The sequence below is a fragment of the Podarcis pityusensis genome (assembly GCF_964106645.2).
Source record: "Podarcis pityusensis genome assembly, chromosome: 12".
Taxonomy (NCBI): domain Eukaryota; kingdom Metazoa; phylum Chordata; class Lepidosauria; order Squamata; family Lacertidae; genus Podarcis; species Podarcis pityusensis.
In genome coordinates, this window is record NC_138037.1 from 32,554,163 (window position 1) to 32,568,266 (window position 14,104).

Here is a 14,104-nt window from a genome sequence, read left to right on the forward strand (position 1 = left end):
TCAAAGGGTTCCTGTATTTTTCTTAGTATTTTAGGAAGCCATTCAAACCCAATATCCTCTGGGGTGCGTGGAGTTTGGAATAGAGAGATTTCTGGCTGAGCTGGGATGAGCCTGGGCTCAGCCAAAGCCATACAGGCCAAATTCCTTCATCCACAGGGCTGGCCCTATGATGAGGCAGAGTGAGGCAGCTGCCATGTGGTAAAAAGTTGTGACAGCCATGTGGCCTGTACCCCCTATGCTGCTCTCAAGTGTGGTGGGCTATATTTTCATCTCACCAATATTGGATTAAGATTAAATTGCCAGTCCAACTGTCTTCTGTATGGGCCTTGGGGGAGGATGCCATCTTGCCTCAGGCAGCAAAATGTCTTGAGCCGGCCCTCTTCATCTTGTTACGTGTCAGCTAAGCTGGGGCTCAACCAGGTAATCTGAAAGCGGCTGAGCTAAGTTGCCAAAAAGGGGTCTTGTATAGGATAGAACAGGGGGAAATTTACTCCCATCCCAAACCCTATTGAGCTTGGTCACATGACTTAGCAATCCAGTGGAAGCTGCACCGTAAAAAGGATGGCATAAGTCAAATTAGTTTAAAGGCTTGTTTCCCCTCTCCAGGCTCAGGTTGGCTCAGCAGCCAGTTGCCCTGCTCCTGAATGGAGTTTGGAATGTGCTGGGTCCCTACTCTTTTGGATTGCTCTGTCCATTAAAAAGACAAAGGCATTTGTGATAAGTCTATCAGAACTCCTTCGAGATCAGAACACAAAGGTCTGTTTAACTGAGAGGTTATGTTTATTATTTAAGATGCACAAAGCTGAAATCAAGGACATTTCTTTTCTTTTCTTTTTAAAAAAGTTGTTTCTAATTTAATATGTTGCTCACATGACATAGGGAAGTGTTTATAGTTTCCTTGGTTACAGGAGATCAATAGCAAAGAGCAATTATAAATCAAAATCCTCCAGTGTCTTTTTTCCAGAAAGCACAGCATGGAAACCATGAAGGACAGCTTTGATAATTTGAAATGGAAAACAAGCAGAGAACAGAGTTACAGCACAATGCTAACCATGTCTATTCCTATTCCATTCTCCCAGGTAACTGGACTCAGGACTGCAGCCTTAGGGAACAATCCCCAAACCACGCTACTGCAGGAGGGTTCTGCTGCCATGAAAGTCCTCGCTGCACTTGCTGAAAGCACAGGCAGTCAGGAAGCTACCACCTGCAAAAGTCAGTAGAAACCACCAACCCACTCAACAAAACAGGCCATTATGGGGTCAAGGAAGAGCTGGCAGTAGATCCACTGGTTCAAAAGCTGGCCCATAACCAGGTGATGAGCCTGGCAAAATCTCCTGTATTTTTGAGAACAGAAATGAAAAGAATGGTCTCACTCCCTGCTTCCAGCAGAGATGTTTTAAAAACTATCCATATATTCCTTTCTATGCCATGACCACTTTAGCCTATTTTGAAACTCTTTCTTAGAGGAAGAAACATCTGCTGAATTGTGCACATCCATTTATTTACTAGATTTAAACACATGCACATTGCAGTAATACTCAAACTAGAAATAACAAGAAGTTTCTTTATGGAAGTCTTGATGTATAACTACATTGTTTCCACCTGTATACACACAGAGAAAGCTACTAGATTTCAATCCCGTGACAAACTTTGGAGATTTTTAAATACATTGTTGACGATGAGCTACACAGCACAATTTTTCTCCTTTTAAGGGAGCAATGTGGTAGGCTCCATTTCTTGTGCAAATTGTAGTTCTCTTGTCAATGCTGAAAATTATTATAGACCCACTGATTTACTATCTACCTGGAATGGGGGGATTATTAGTGGCTGAATGTACAACCTCTTGAGGGGTCAAGAAAAGGACTATACAAATATGTGGATAACTCACAAAGAACAGCACCTGCATTTAGTGGTGCATAGTATTTTCACTCATATTCATTTTCAGTGTACTTAAGTTAGTCGTGCCCCTTGATTCTACTCTGATTATGACTTACTTGAGTACAACCCTGCATGTGTATTCATTAGTTTTTCCTCCTGTCATACCAGAAAGAAGTTTCTTATTAGCAAAATCTTTTCCTTTTAATGCTTATTTGGCTTCCAGGGTAGTTTCCCTGGGTGGTATTAGTTGAATCCAAGTATGTTCTTCGGAAGCTGGCTTCAAGCACCAGGCCTGCTGGCAGACATGTTACGAAGATGTCTGCAAACGTGACATGAAGGTTGGCAATCCTGCCATGTGGGAATCGCGGCGCCTAGAGACAGTCATTTGGGTCATGCCTCCATAGCAGTGACCAGAGGAGGAATGACTGCTGGGAGGAGCGCAAAGAGAAAAAGCACCATGGTACATCTGCAGTAGCACAACTGGGCACCTTCATCTGCCCCCAGCTACAACAAAACATGTTTTCTCCTGTACTAGTATCTACAGCCACAGCAGACACTGTAACCTTCCAACAGTTTGACTTCACCCCCAAAGGTGCAATCCCTCACTGTCTCCCAAGACAGATGGATGCCAACCAAATTTTAGTTATAACGAGACCATTAAAAAAGAATCTTGCAATATCTGTCAAAAAAACAGCATGAGCTGCAGTGGAGTAGATCCAAATGGGAAAGGATAGCTACTGAAACTAATTCAAATATCCTGGTTTCCTTGCTGTTCTTCTACTGTTTTAAAGGGGTTCTGCAACTTCTGTAAAAGCTGCTTTAACGCTGGCAGACTGAATGATAGGAGGCACAGGCCCCTTCCACTGTAAACAACCATGGGTTACACGCTCATTAGGAATATACAAACATTAAGCTTTGGAGTTAAAGCCTTTTTACTACTGCCTCTGCATAATTACTAGCACGTTTTAAAATAATATTCTGCAGTAAAGAAAATAAATAAACTCTCCACCCTTATTCTCCTGGCTCACCTCAACTCCTACCGCTATTCTCCACCTGTTGCTGAAACTGAAGGCATATCCCAGGTTCACTAAAGCTGCAGTCCCAACAGGATCTCCATCTAAAATAAACTTGTTTATAAATATCGGGTTTAATAGCAGAAGGAAAGGACCATCCTGCGTTTTCTGCACCCGTGTACCCTGCACCCAAACAGAACCCCTAAGTCTGACAACTAGGTTCAGTACTGAAAGTCAGATAAACTCTTTCCTACTTTACTCGCTTTCCATTGGCTAAGTCAGTTTACTGCATTAAAATATATTACAAATGAAGAGCTTCATCAGACTTATTTTTTGGAACCATATGAATAATAAATCCCAAATATGGTATTTCATCTAGTACAGAAAACTGGCCCTTGCATACCCAGTGGGGAGAAGTGGCTGTTGCCCCTCTTCTTCCCCTTATATCACCAACTGCTATTGAGGATAATTCCTGATCTCTGAGCAAACCTCATGTATGCCAGTAGGTTTGCTCAAAACAGCAACCTATTTGCAGTTGCTAACATTATTTGCAGCAATTCACATAAGATTTTCTTCTGAGCACAAAGCAAGCGGATAGAGTTGCATTTAAGCTGCTGCTGCTTACTATGGTTGACTGTTCAACCCGGCTTTTATATGATGGTTGGAGGGAAAGAGTACAAGGTAAAATAAAATTCATTGTTTTCATTATGTTCAAAATGCAGTGGAAACTATTTGTAATGGTTAGAAACTGGCCTATATAGCAGATTCCCCCCCCCCGAATTTTCTATTTTTTTTAATTAAAAAAAACAACACTGCAATTTATCCTGAGCCTAAAATTATTAAAGAATGCTCAATTTGCTATGGTTCTATTTTCTCTTGCCAGCATGACAACAGATAAAGAGAAGTAAGGATAAAACAAAAGGAATTTAATTTGTAAATGATAGGCGTAAAATTATTCTGGGCCAGGAGTATATATAAAATTATACTGTACCACTGTAAAGGTACACATTTTTCTTTAATTACCAGTATGTCTTAAGTGTGCAATTGTCTCAATGCAACTTTGCTTGGGTGTGTTACTAGCCAGTTCAGATTAAAGATGGGGATTTATTGGCAGTTAAAGGCATTTTACTACAAGACAAACCCAAACTAGATAAGCATTTGAATTCTATAATGCATAAAAACAGAAAGTAATTTGAAGTATCAACACATAAGCAAAACTTAACTTGCCTTTGTCTTATATGGTCTCATACTGAACTAAGCAATCTCATACCGTTTGCACAGGCCGTGTATTATCTCCTACCCTGATTTGTAAAATTAAGTTCAGTTGAAATCCATGTACTATTCTTCAAGCAAATGAGATTATACAGCATAATTTTTACTCAAGTTTACTGAGAAGTAAGGATCCTTCCAGACCAGCATTGTTTGCAGGTGAGATTCAGTTCCATACTGGCAAATTTAGCTTACCCAATTATAGTGGATCGGGAAGTCTTCCACAACATATCCTTTCCCCTGAAAGATCAGACCTTCTGCAATAAGGAAAGTGTTGGGGAAATGCATTGGAGAGGGTGGGATAACACTTGTTTTGGTGCAACATCATCTAACCTCCTAGTAAACAAATCACAAAGAATGCTGAATAAACAAGTCATCTGGAAGCAGTATAGTCCAATGTAATGCAGTGAGGGCTATTCTCTAGTAAGTGCATTCAGAACACAACCTAAAAGTTTTTAAAATTAAAATTCCAAAAGTATTTTAATGCACTTCAATTATTTTAAAGCTGTTTTGATGTATCATAGGGAAAAGTCAGAAAAGCACGCAACTTGTTTTTAGTACCTGCATATGCTTTTGAACTGTGCTTTTTAAAAAATCATAGTTTCTTACACCACATTATAAGACTAGGGACATGGTGGTTAGATGTTGAAACTAAATATAAAAAAAATTCCTATGTATAAATGCAAACAGCCTAATTCAACCCAGTGCTCTCCCGAGGTTCCACAATTCCCATCATCCCTGATTACGGGGCTGTTCTACTTGGAGCTGATGGGTGTTGTCATCTAACAAAATCTGGAGGATACCAGGTTGAGAAAGACTGCTCTAGAGTATGTCTCAAGTTGTTCTTTGGAAAGTAGTGGGTTTTATCATTCACACAGCATAGTTCCAAGTGTGATCGCACTGTGTTCAATGGAGGTTACTCCAAAATAAGTGAGCACAGAATTGCACATTGATTCAAAAACCACTTCATACTAAAATGATCTTATCTTCTAATGCGTAATTATAATATTCGTGAAAAGCATTAGAAAAATATACTATAAATAAAAATGTCTTGTTTAGAAACTTAAACTAATACAGTGGTACCTCAGGTTACAGATGCTTCAGGTTACAGACACTTCAGGTTACAGACTCCACTAACCCAGAAATAGTACCTCAGGTTAAGAACGTTGCTTCAGGATGAGAACAGAAATCGCGTGGCTGCGGCGGTGCAGCGGCAGTGGGAGGCCCCATTAGCTAAAGTGGTAACTCAGGTTAAGAACAGTTTCAGGTTAAGAACAGACCTCCGGAACAAATTAAGTTCTTAAGCCAAGGTACCACTGTATAGCATTTCATATTTTCATATTAAGAATAATTGCACTATAATTATAAGCATATTCAAAGTAATATTCTTTGCCTTTAAAAGCAGGCACTTGTGTTATTTGTGTTTTGACTCACAAAAAGAAACTCCAACCCTAAATGTGTCCATCCTAATCTAGAGCTCCATTCAATATACATATAAAGTTCAAGGAAACATGCAGTTTCCACTTTCAGGAGCTCCGACTTATCACAGAGGCGCACACTTTGATAGGTGTTTCATACTATTCTAAATGGGAAATCCCTTCCTTGCATGTTTCAGAGTTCCATACACCTAGCAGAATACCCACACATACAATGTGCTACTAGAAATAAGTGCTACTGTAATCAATGGGCTTTATTTTCATATCCCACATTTTGGATTTGGGTTAGTAGGGCTGGCCCGAGGCATTTAGCTGCCTCAGGTGGGACAGCAAGTTCCCCATCCCCATCAAGGTTGACCAAGTTATTTTGCTACTTGAGGCAGAAGCTCCCATAAGCCCCTTTCAGCTTTCCTGGCAATAACAACACATAATAGGAGGCTGCCTAATGGTAGGATTTGTATTTGGCCCTGTATTTGTAGGAATTGTTTTAAAGTTACTATGTTATCAGCGAAATATTTGATTAATCTAATTACGCCAAAGTTTTGGCCCGAATCAAGACGTATCTATGATACAGTCATATCTGTTTAGAATCCTACAGCAAAACGCAGTAAAGCATCGCTCCCTCTCTCTTTCTTTGTGATAACTAGTTTACTTTGGGCTCATGTATATTGGAAAGCAACCCCGAAGACTACAGGAAAAGCTACTTTTGAATTCAGGGAAATTTTCAAAAGCAGCTTGTAATGATATGGTGTTGTAGTCTGCTGCTCAAAAGGGGGGGAGTGGGGGGGGAAATACCACTGGGCACACATATGGCCTTGGCTGGGGTTAAAAGAACTAATTTAGGTATGCCAAAGGCTGGGACATGTGGGGATTTTAATTTCTTCTTCTTCTTTGAGCACCAGACCACCCATTGTGCCATATAAAATGTGCTTTTAAAAGTCCCCTTAATTTCAAAAGTGGTTTGCCATTTGGTATGGGGAGGTGATGTTTGAGAAACACAAGCCCAATGTCCCCCATGAGAACGCAGAATGAGTTGTGCTATTCTTTGGATTCTAGCTCTTAAGATGCGCCTATACCGCATCTTTGGTTCCTGGCCTGTAGGATTCGGTGTTTTTGTTCAAGATGAATGATATGTTGATAATAATAAAAAAAAACCAAGCATAATGAACAGATTACCTCTGTCTGAAAGAAAAACACACATAGTAAATATATTGTGCTTGTACTGTAGAAGCATGCTGAAAAGTTTGAGAACTCGGATGAATCCTTTATGCTATGTGTATGCATGCATGTGTATATACACCAAAATGCTTTGTAGAGTAATCATTAAAAGCAGCAAAAAAATCACACTATTAGCAGGCATTTATCAAATCATTTTCTCATAAGCGATATTTTTAATAAGTACGCTGGTACATGTATTTTTAAAGGCATTTCTTGGAAATTATCGCAAATATTTTGGAAGTAATCCATCAAATGCTACCACTGCACAATGTTTGGAGTTTATGCAAGACTCCAGGTCACTTAATTCAAATTGTGCAACAGTAGTATGTACCAGGTTCTAAACAGATTATTACAGAATTATCAGTCATTGATTCCAATGGATTTAAGGATACCTAATTCTGTGTGGTGTTAGGATAGCATGTGGTAGTTTAAGCTTGGATCTCAGGGTTGCAAAATAGTTCGTGAACATGGAAAAAATAGTTTCGTCATTATTTTAAATAATTAAGAAGCTTTCCCAAATAGGTATAATGGGGAACAAATCCTACTGATGCCAATGGAAAATAAGTAAGGAAATGTGTTTATTCATCAGTTAATAATGTAGGGAAGTCTAGAATCAAGGTATATGGAAGTGATCAGCAAAACTTACAATATGCAGAGGATATTTTATAAACCTTCCTTGTTATCATTTGTTTACTTTTGGAATTAATATATTTAATATTACTGAATATTAATTTCTCCTTCCATATCACCCTTCCTCAAATTCTTAGTTGGCACAGCATTCAACAGTTTGCAAATGCCTAATTTTGTTGCCTGTATTAAATGAATTCTAAGAACAGACTTGGAGACTTTTATTTATTTATTTTTAAAATGTTTTTTCAACATGCACTTTCTTAAATATGTAACTGTTATTGTTCAAAATGCTATCAAATAATATTTCCTTTTTTAAAAAAAAAAGTATTTCCATATTCTTACTGTATAAAATTGCTTTCTTATTACATTTAGCCATTCAAGTCTCCCTGATAATATCTGATATTTAAGAAGCTCTAAGGACAGCTTATCAGGTGGGTCAAGAAGCAGTCCAAAATAAATAATAAAATGATTTACATTTCAAACTCCATCTTGTTACTTGCAAGGCAAGAACCACTGAATTAAACAGGCCCGGCTTGATTATAAAGTGCAAGTCCTTTGTAAAAGTGGATTGCTTGTATTCATCTCTAACTATAAACTACATTTTAACCAACAGTGAAATAAAGATAAGTGTAGACAGAAAGCTAGAGATGAAAATTGTTTGATACACTGTAGCATACATAAGGATTCATTTTGCATGACAGATCAAATAAATAAATGTTAAATAAAATGAATAAAGGCTTCTACTTGGCCATCCTCATTAACATAGGTGAATTAACCCCCGCATTTAAATTTAAATTTGTTTGCAACATATACCCACAATTATTACACAAACACTCAGCACTACAGTGTTGAATTCAGAGGTTTTGATAAGAAAGAGGTGCAGTGATGGACAACACAGATCATTTAAAAGGAAAGAAGTTAAACTGATTAAAGATTGTTGTTTTTCTCATGCTAGGTTATATTACATCAGCGAAAGATACTATCAAAAGCGAGCTACTGCGGACACATGGAGGAACTGTCAGCAGTTGTCTGCTAGTTTTGATGACTGAATTTCCCATCATGATATCATGTACAGATCATGTTGGAAACAGATGACAGTTTCCTGTGATGCTACTGCAATCAGTCAAATACAAAGGTCCTTATAACCTGTTGAAAGTCAATACAAGACAAGGGCAAGATTTAAGTCTATTCATTGCTCTGCAAAGGTACCTACTGTTGCAAGTTATAACTACCAGTGTACCAAAACACAAACGCTTTGCTTTTGCTACTGATAGGGTTTCTAATGGAAGAAAAATTTGTACAACAGCGATGCCAGATGAAGAAAATTACTTACAATTGTTCATTGTCAGCACCACTGTAAATACACGCAGATACATTTTGGGAAAGACTCTACTGAGTTCTTTGGGATATAGAGGTTCTAACAAATGCAATGGTCTAATTCATGCCTGTTTAGAATCTACACCTTAGGCATTGCCCTAGTTATTTGTACATAAAAATTTTCTAACGTACAAGCGTGATAGACATATGTATAGGTATTAATCCATAGGCGTTCAAGTTTCAAAGAAAATGAAATAGCAATTTGAAATCTAATCTCTATTCGTATGCGAAAGTGACCCCCACAAAAATCATTACATATTTCAATTATGTCAGAAAGATACACCAATTTGAAGCAGAAAACAAAAATATATAATTTACATATACTGAATAAAATTCTGCCAAAAAACCTTTTGAAATGTTCAAAACTATGTAACTGGACTCATTTAAAATTGGTATTTGCCATCCATTGTTAAGCATGTTTTGTTACATATACTGTTCTGAAATAAGCCGTGATGGCTTCATTTGTATAATGAAGTCTATAATAGTGAATAATTTCAATAATTTAGACAAATTTATGCCAGCATTCTTATACAGATTACTGGGAAGTCAGCTTCACTAAATTGCTTTTTCTAGGTAATGTTTGATGGATCTAATGCTGGAATCCTAAACAGTATTCCTGTTCCTATGAATATATTTAGGATTGTGTTTTACTTTGGGTTAATTGTATTACAGAATATTACTCACTGCAACTCAACTTTAAATATATGAGTTTTTGGATTTCAATAACAGCTAAATATTAATATTTTCCTTGAATTGTGATGAGCTGTTTTCTTAACATTTTGCATTGTATGAAGTTTTCCTTCTTATTCTTCTGCCAATTAAAAATTATTTCTCCTTGAAATAATAATAATAAATTACCAACTTAAATATGTGAAAAAAATTAATTAATCACTCTTTATATAAATATACAATTTCTGTTTGCAGATAATTCAGTGTTCTCAGATCAACAAGACCTTTTCCTCATAAATCGCAAGATAGAAATAATAAGAAACTACAACACTGTAAAATAATTGGCAAAGAAAATTGCTCAAAAAGGCTATAAAACTACAAAATGTAGACAATTTCAAGTATGAGTTTTCTACTACATATTCTAGCAATTATAAATGACACGAGACAAGGTCAAGGCTTTCCTTGTGAACTTTTCATACTGTCTGAACACGCCTATTACTTTCTCTTTCTAAGCATTGCTTCATTTATCTTCCTGTGTGTGTGTTTGTGTGTGTGTGTGTCCGCACAAGCACATCTTACCTTTAGCAGTTTTACTATGGGACTGACATCTTTCATTTCTAGCTTCCCACTTGGAATTTTGTAGCATATTTAAATCATTTTACAGAATCACAGAATTTGTTGTAGAAGATATGCAATCCAGATAAATGCACATGTCAAATTTAGCTTTAAAACTATAGGACGTATAAAATAAACTCTGGAGTGAATGGAACTTCCATGTAAATGCATCTGATCACAGAATACCACTAAATTTAAATATATTGAATTTACTTTCAAGTAAATGTCTTAAGAACTGAAATGTAATTGCAGAAATTCTACACTTTTTGCTTTACATTGTTATTGATCAAAATTAAAATTCACTTCTATTTCTTCCTAAATAATGCTTTATGCTCTTTATACAAGACTATGTCCGGTATAAAAAGTGGCATTTATTGCGGGTATTTAAATAGTATACATACTATTCAGTTTGTAGTCTCTACCTGAAGAAGTTGCACTATGTGTATGATATAAGTTACATTGTATCTATTACACAAGTAGTACTGGAAACATCTGAAACATGTACTTCTAATTTATCAGTTTATGTGCTTTTCAGAGGCAGGACTCTCATTTTATACATAAAACTGTTTACATATTTGTGTGTAACCCTCTTAATCCATAAAACCAACCAAAAGAATAACTACAAACTTCTTCCAGGGTTAGAACTTGCATGGTTCAGTTATATATTAGGCAGCCCTAAAGAGAAACGGGCTCCATGACTGCTCGTGGCGCTTCTTCCAAAAGCGCGCAGCAGCCTGCGACTCTGAACGGGAGGGAAACAAAAATCTGGGGAAAGGTGGACTGAATGGAAACCCTGGTGTCAGAGATGCACACGCTAATCCGGATTCCGAAGCGAGTCTCTCCACCCCGCCCCGCCGGCCAACGATTTTATGGTCCACCACCTGATGGTCCCTGCATCTCTCTCCCCGCGATGAAAGGTCTAGAAGGCGATGCGAAGCGCTCTCCGCGTCTCCCCAAAAGGTGACTTAACCTCACCAAAGGAGCGCACCAAAGATGAGGCCACTTTCTTCGCCAACAGCCCGATCCACCTGGGGGTGGGTTTCCCCTTTTCGACCCCCGACCCCACCCACCTACCCACCCAAGAAAAGAGACGAGGGGCGCGTTTACCTGAGCTGTCGCTTTTCCGCTTGCCCGCGCGCTTCTCGGTTTCCACCGGGGACAGCGCCTGCCTGCCATAATCTCCCGGAGCGCACGCCGCCCCCGTCGGGGTGCTGGTCCCCAGGCTGGATGAGTTCGAGCACAGTCCCGGGGGGCTACTGCCCAGCTCCGGGGGTCCACCCGAGTCGGGCTGCAGGCACAGGCTGTGCCTGGCCGAGGCGGAGGGCGGCGGAGGGGGAGGCGGCGGCGGCGGCGAAGCCATCTGCGGAATGTGCCAGTTCGTCTGCAATGGCTGGTGTTGCTGCTGCTGCTGCGCCTGGTGGTGGTGATGGTGATGGTGATGGTGGTGCCCGCGGTGATGCTGGCTGCCGAACATGCCCTCCTCGCTGGGGTATCCCGCGATGATGCAAGAGGAGGCCGAAGGCGAGAGCTCCGGGTAGGACATGTGGTCGGAGCGGCCGTGCAGGGCGAGTGCCGACTGCGAGAAGGGGTGCAAGCCCTGGCCCGGGGCATGGTGCGGGCTGCGCAGGCAGCCGAAGAGCGTGTGATCCATGGCGGCGCGCAAGGCGGCCCCGCTGCCAAGGGAAGCCCGCGGTTCAAGAGGCGCCGGGGCGCTGCGCTCTCCTCCCAGCCAGCCACCCCCCAAGCCACCAGATGCCGCCGCCGCCGCTGCGCGCTCGCCAATAATCCAGGGCTTGTGCGCCCGAGCGGGGCCTCGATCGGATGCTCCCGATCGGCGCGCTGTCCGCCGGCGGCAGAAAGGAGGTGGTCCCGCGCAAGTGCTCCGAGGGGGAAGCGGCTCGCCGAGGTTATAAATACAGGAGTGTGTAACGTGAGCCGGGGGCTGGCTTAGCGGCGGCGCGGCGGCACTGACCACATGCGAGCTGCCTCCGCGCGCCAGCCAGCCCAGCGGCCGCCCGCCCGCGGCTCCCCTCGCCCTGACCCCGGCTCAGCCTCAGAGGCGCGATCGGGAGGCAGGGCGAGCTGCGGCTGAGAGAGAGCCCCGGGCAGGGACAGGGGGGGACCCGCGTCCGCCCAGCGTCGCCGCTCCTCCGAGGCAGAGGTGGCCAATGGGGCAGCTGCTCCGGCCAGGGTCCCTCCTTCCGCCCCTTTGGCCCGGAGGGAGAGCGCAGATGAGCAGGTGCCACAAGGAAGAGGTTACTACTCCCTATATCTGGGGGGCACAGCCATCGAAGGGAGGGTGGGACCCAGCCACTGGCGTAGGCAAGGAGGGGGCCAACTGCCTCCACCCCTATATCTAGTAAATCAATAAAAATACTGCTCCCCGCTAACATAAATCCTGGCTACGCCCATGGACCCAGTCTGGCAGGCCAGGATGCGGAAGCCAAGAGGAGAGAGCCAGGATCTCCCTCCGGACAGCCGCCCAGTGCAAAATGGGATTGGGCCTTTGCGCAAGCAGCCGCCTGCCATGACTTTTTTGGTCCACATCTTCTCTCTGGGGGAGACGATAGGGCTTGCTGGGAGTGGGGCTGGCGGGCAGCAAGACGCAGCATCTCTCGGGGCGGCCTTGCTGGGCCTGCTCCTTCTTAACAGGAGACCAGGACACGCGGCCTCTTCTTCCCCACTGGCTTGCCCGCTCTCAGCCGCTCACCTGCACTTCCCCATCGAGCCAGCCTCCCTTGCCAGGCCAACCCAGAAATAAAATGGCCGTGTGAAGAGGCTGCCGAGAGCAGCCGGTGTCCCCCTTGGCTCATTTGCCTGCGCTCTCCCTTTGAACAGTAGAAGGCGGCACACGGTGGAGGAAGTTGCAGGGGCGCTTCCTACAAGGAGTGCGCCCTCAGTCCCATGTGCGCCCACTTTCACACCCACACAAGGCGTCCCAAAGTTCCCCACGGGGGAGTCTGTAGCTGGTGGCACTTCAGCAGACCAGTGCTGGGGCCTGACCAGCTGGCCTATGGTCCTGATCCTAGCCCTGCTGAGAGGACACTTAGAAATCTGCAACAGGCAGCATTATCCGCTACAGAGTACCCATTTCACATTGTCAAGGGTTTTAGTTGTGCTTTTCTTATCTTTTGAACCAAGCTGAGATCTTTGGATAAAGGGCGGTATATAAATCTAATAAATAAACAATGGCAGACAAATCCATAGAAATAACACAATATCTGCCTTTGGGTTTAGAATCTAAGAAAACATGGCGAAAGGAAAAGGGGGTGAGGAAGGAAGAGGCAAACAAGCAAACTCAGGCATCAAATTCTTAATGTTACAAAATTCTTATAATGATGAGCTTGGATGGAAGTTTTGTGCTACACAACCTCACATATATATCCTGTGTCTTAAAAAACCAGGATGGAGGATGCCACATGAACATACAATGTTAACATCTACCATTATATGCTTCGTTGGCTAATAAAACTCTGTCTCTGTCATACCCTCAACACCATTTCAAAATTAATCTCTCTAGTGCAGTATGTTGGCTGGTTCCCCATCCTCACACTAGTTAATTTGCAATATGGGGAAAGCAACATAATCCCGGGGTTATAAGGAATACTGAAATAAGGTATGTGATCTGTGCTAAACAAATGTTGAGGTTCTCCCCTCCTGGCTAAATATTAGACTTCTCCCTCCCCTCCGATAGATGGGTGCTCACACAATGGCTGTAGAACATGTACCAAGGATGGATTTATATGAAGTAAGGTTGTGCTCTGTTTGCCCCACTCTTTTGGCCAAACAGCATTTGTCACAAAGGATACACGAAATGTAAGCTTGATCTGAAGTGATGCTAATGTTGAATAGGGGCACTCTATTTGGAAGTGAATGGAGTTACATCCTTTTGTCAGCCCTTACGAGCCTGAATGTGTATATATCAATAAAGTGGGTTGTCTCTAACTACCCTGAGAAGAGGCATAATCCCAGTATCACTCTGGAGCTTTTAATTGTTTC

At 41.9% G+C, this 14,104-nt stretch overlaps 1 protein-coding gene and 1 long non-coding RNA gene across 2 annotated transcripts in view; one reads left to right on the forward strand and one right to left on the reverse strand.

The window, feature by feature from the left end:
- MEOX2 (mesenchyme homeobox 2) overlaps positions 1 to 12,057 on the reverse strand; it is a 72,447-nt gene extending 60,390 nt beyond the window's left edge. Inside the window, exon 1 of the mRNA XM_080975052.1 lies at positions 11,213 to 12,057. Coding sequence (XP_080831178.1) covers positions 11,213 to 11,756 — 544 coding nt within the window. The 5' untranslated portion in view covers positions 11,757 to 12,057. The remainder of the gene's footprint in view (positions 1 to 11,212) is intronic.
- Positions 1,090 to 8,419, forward strand: LOC308459623. Its single transcript, XR_013978235.1, has 3 exons — positions 1,090 to 1,212; positions 7,817 to 7,875; positions 8,400 to 8,419. It is a non-coding gene; the product is annotated as an uncharacterized lncRNA (long non-coding RNA).
- Positions 12,058 to 14,104: the final 2,047 nt, after the last annotated feature.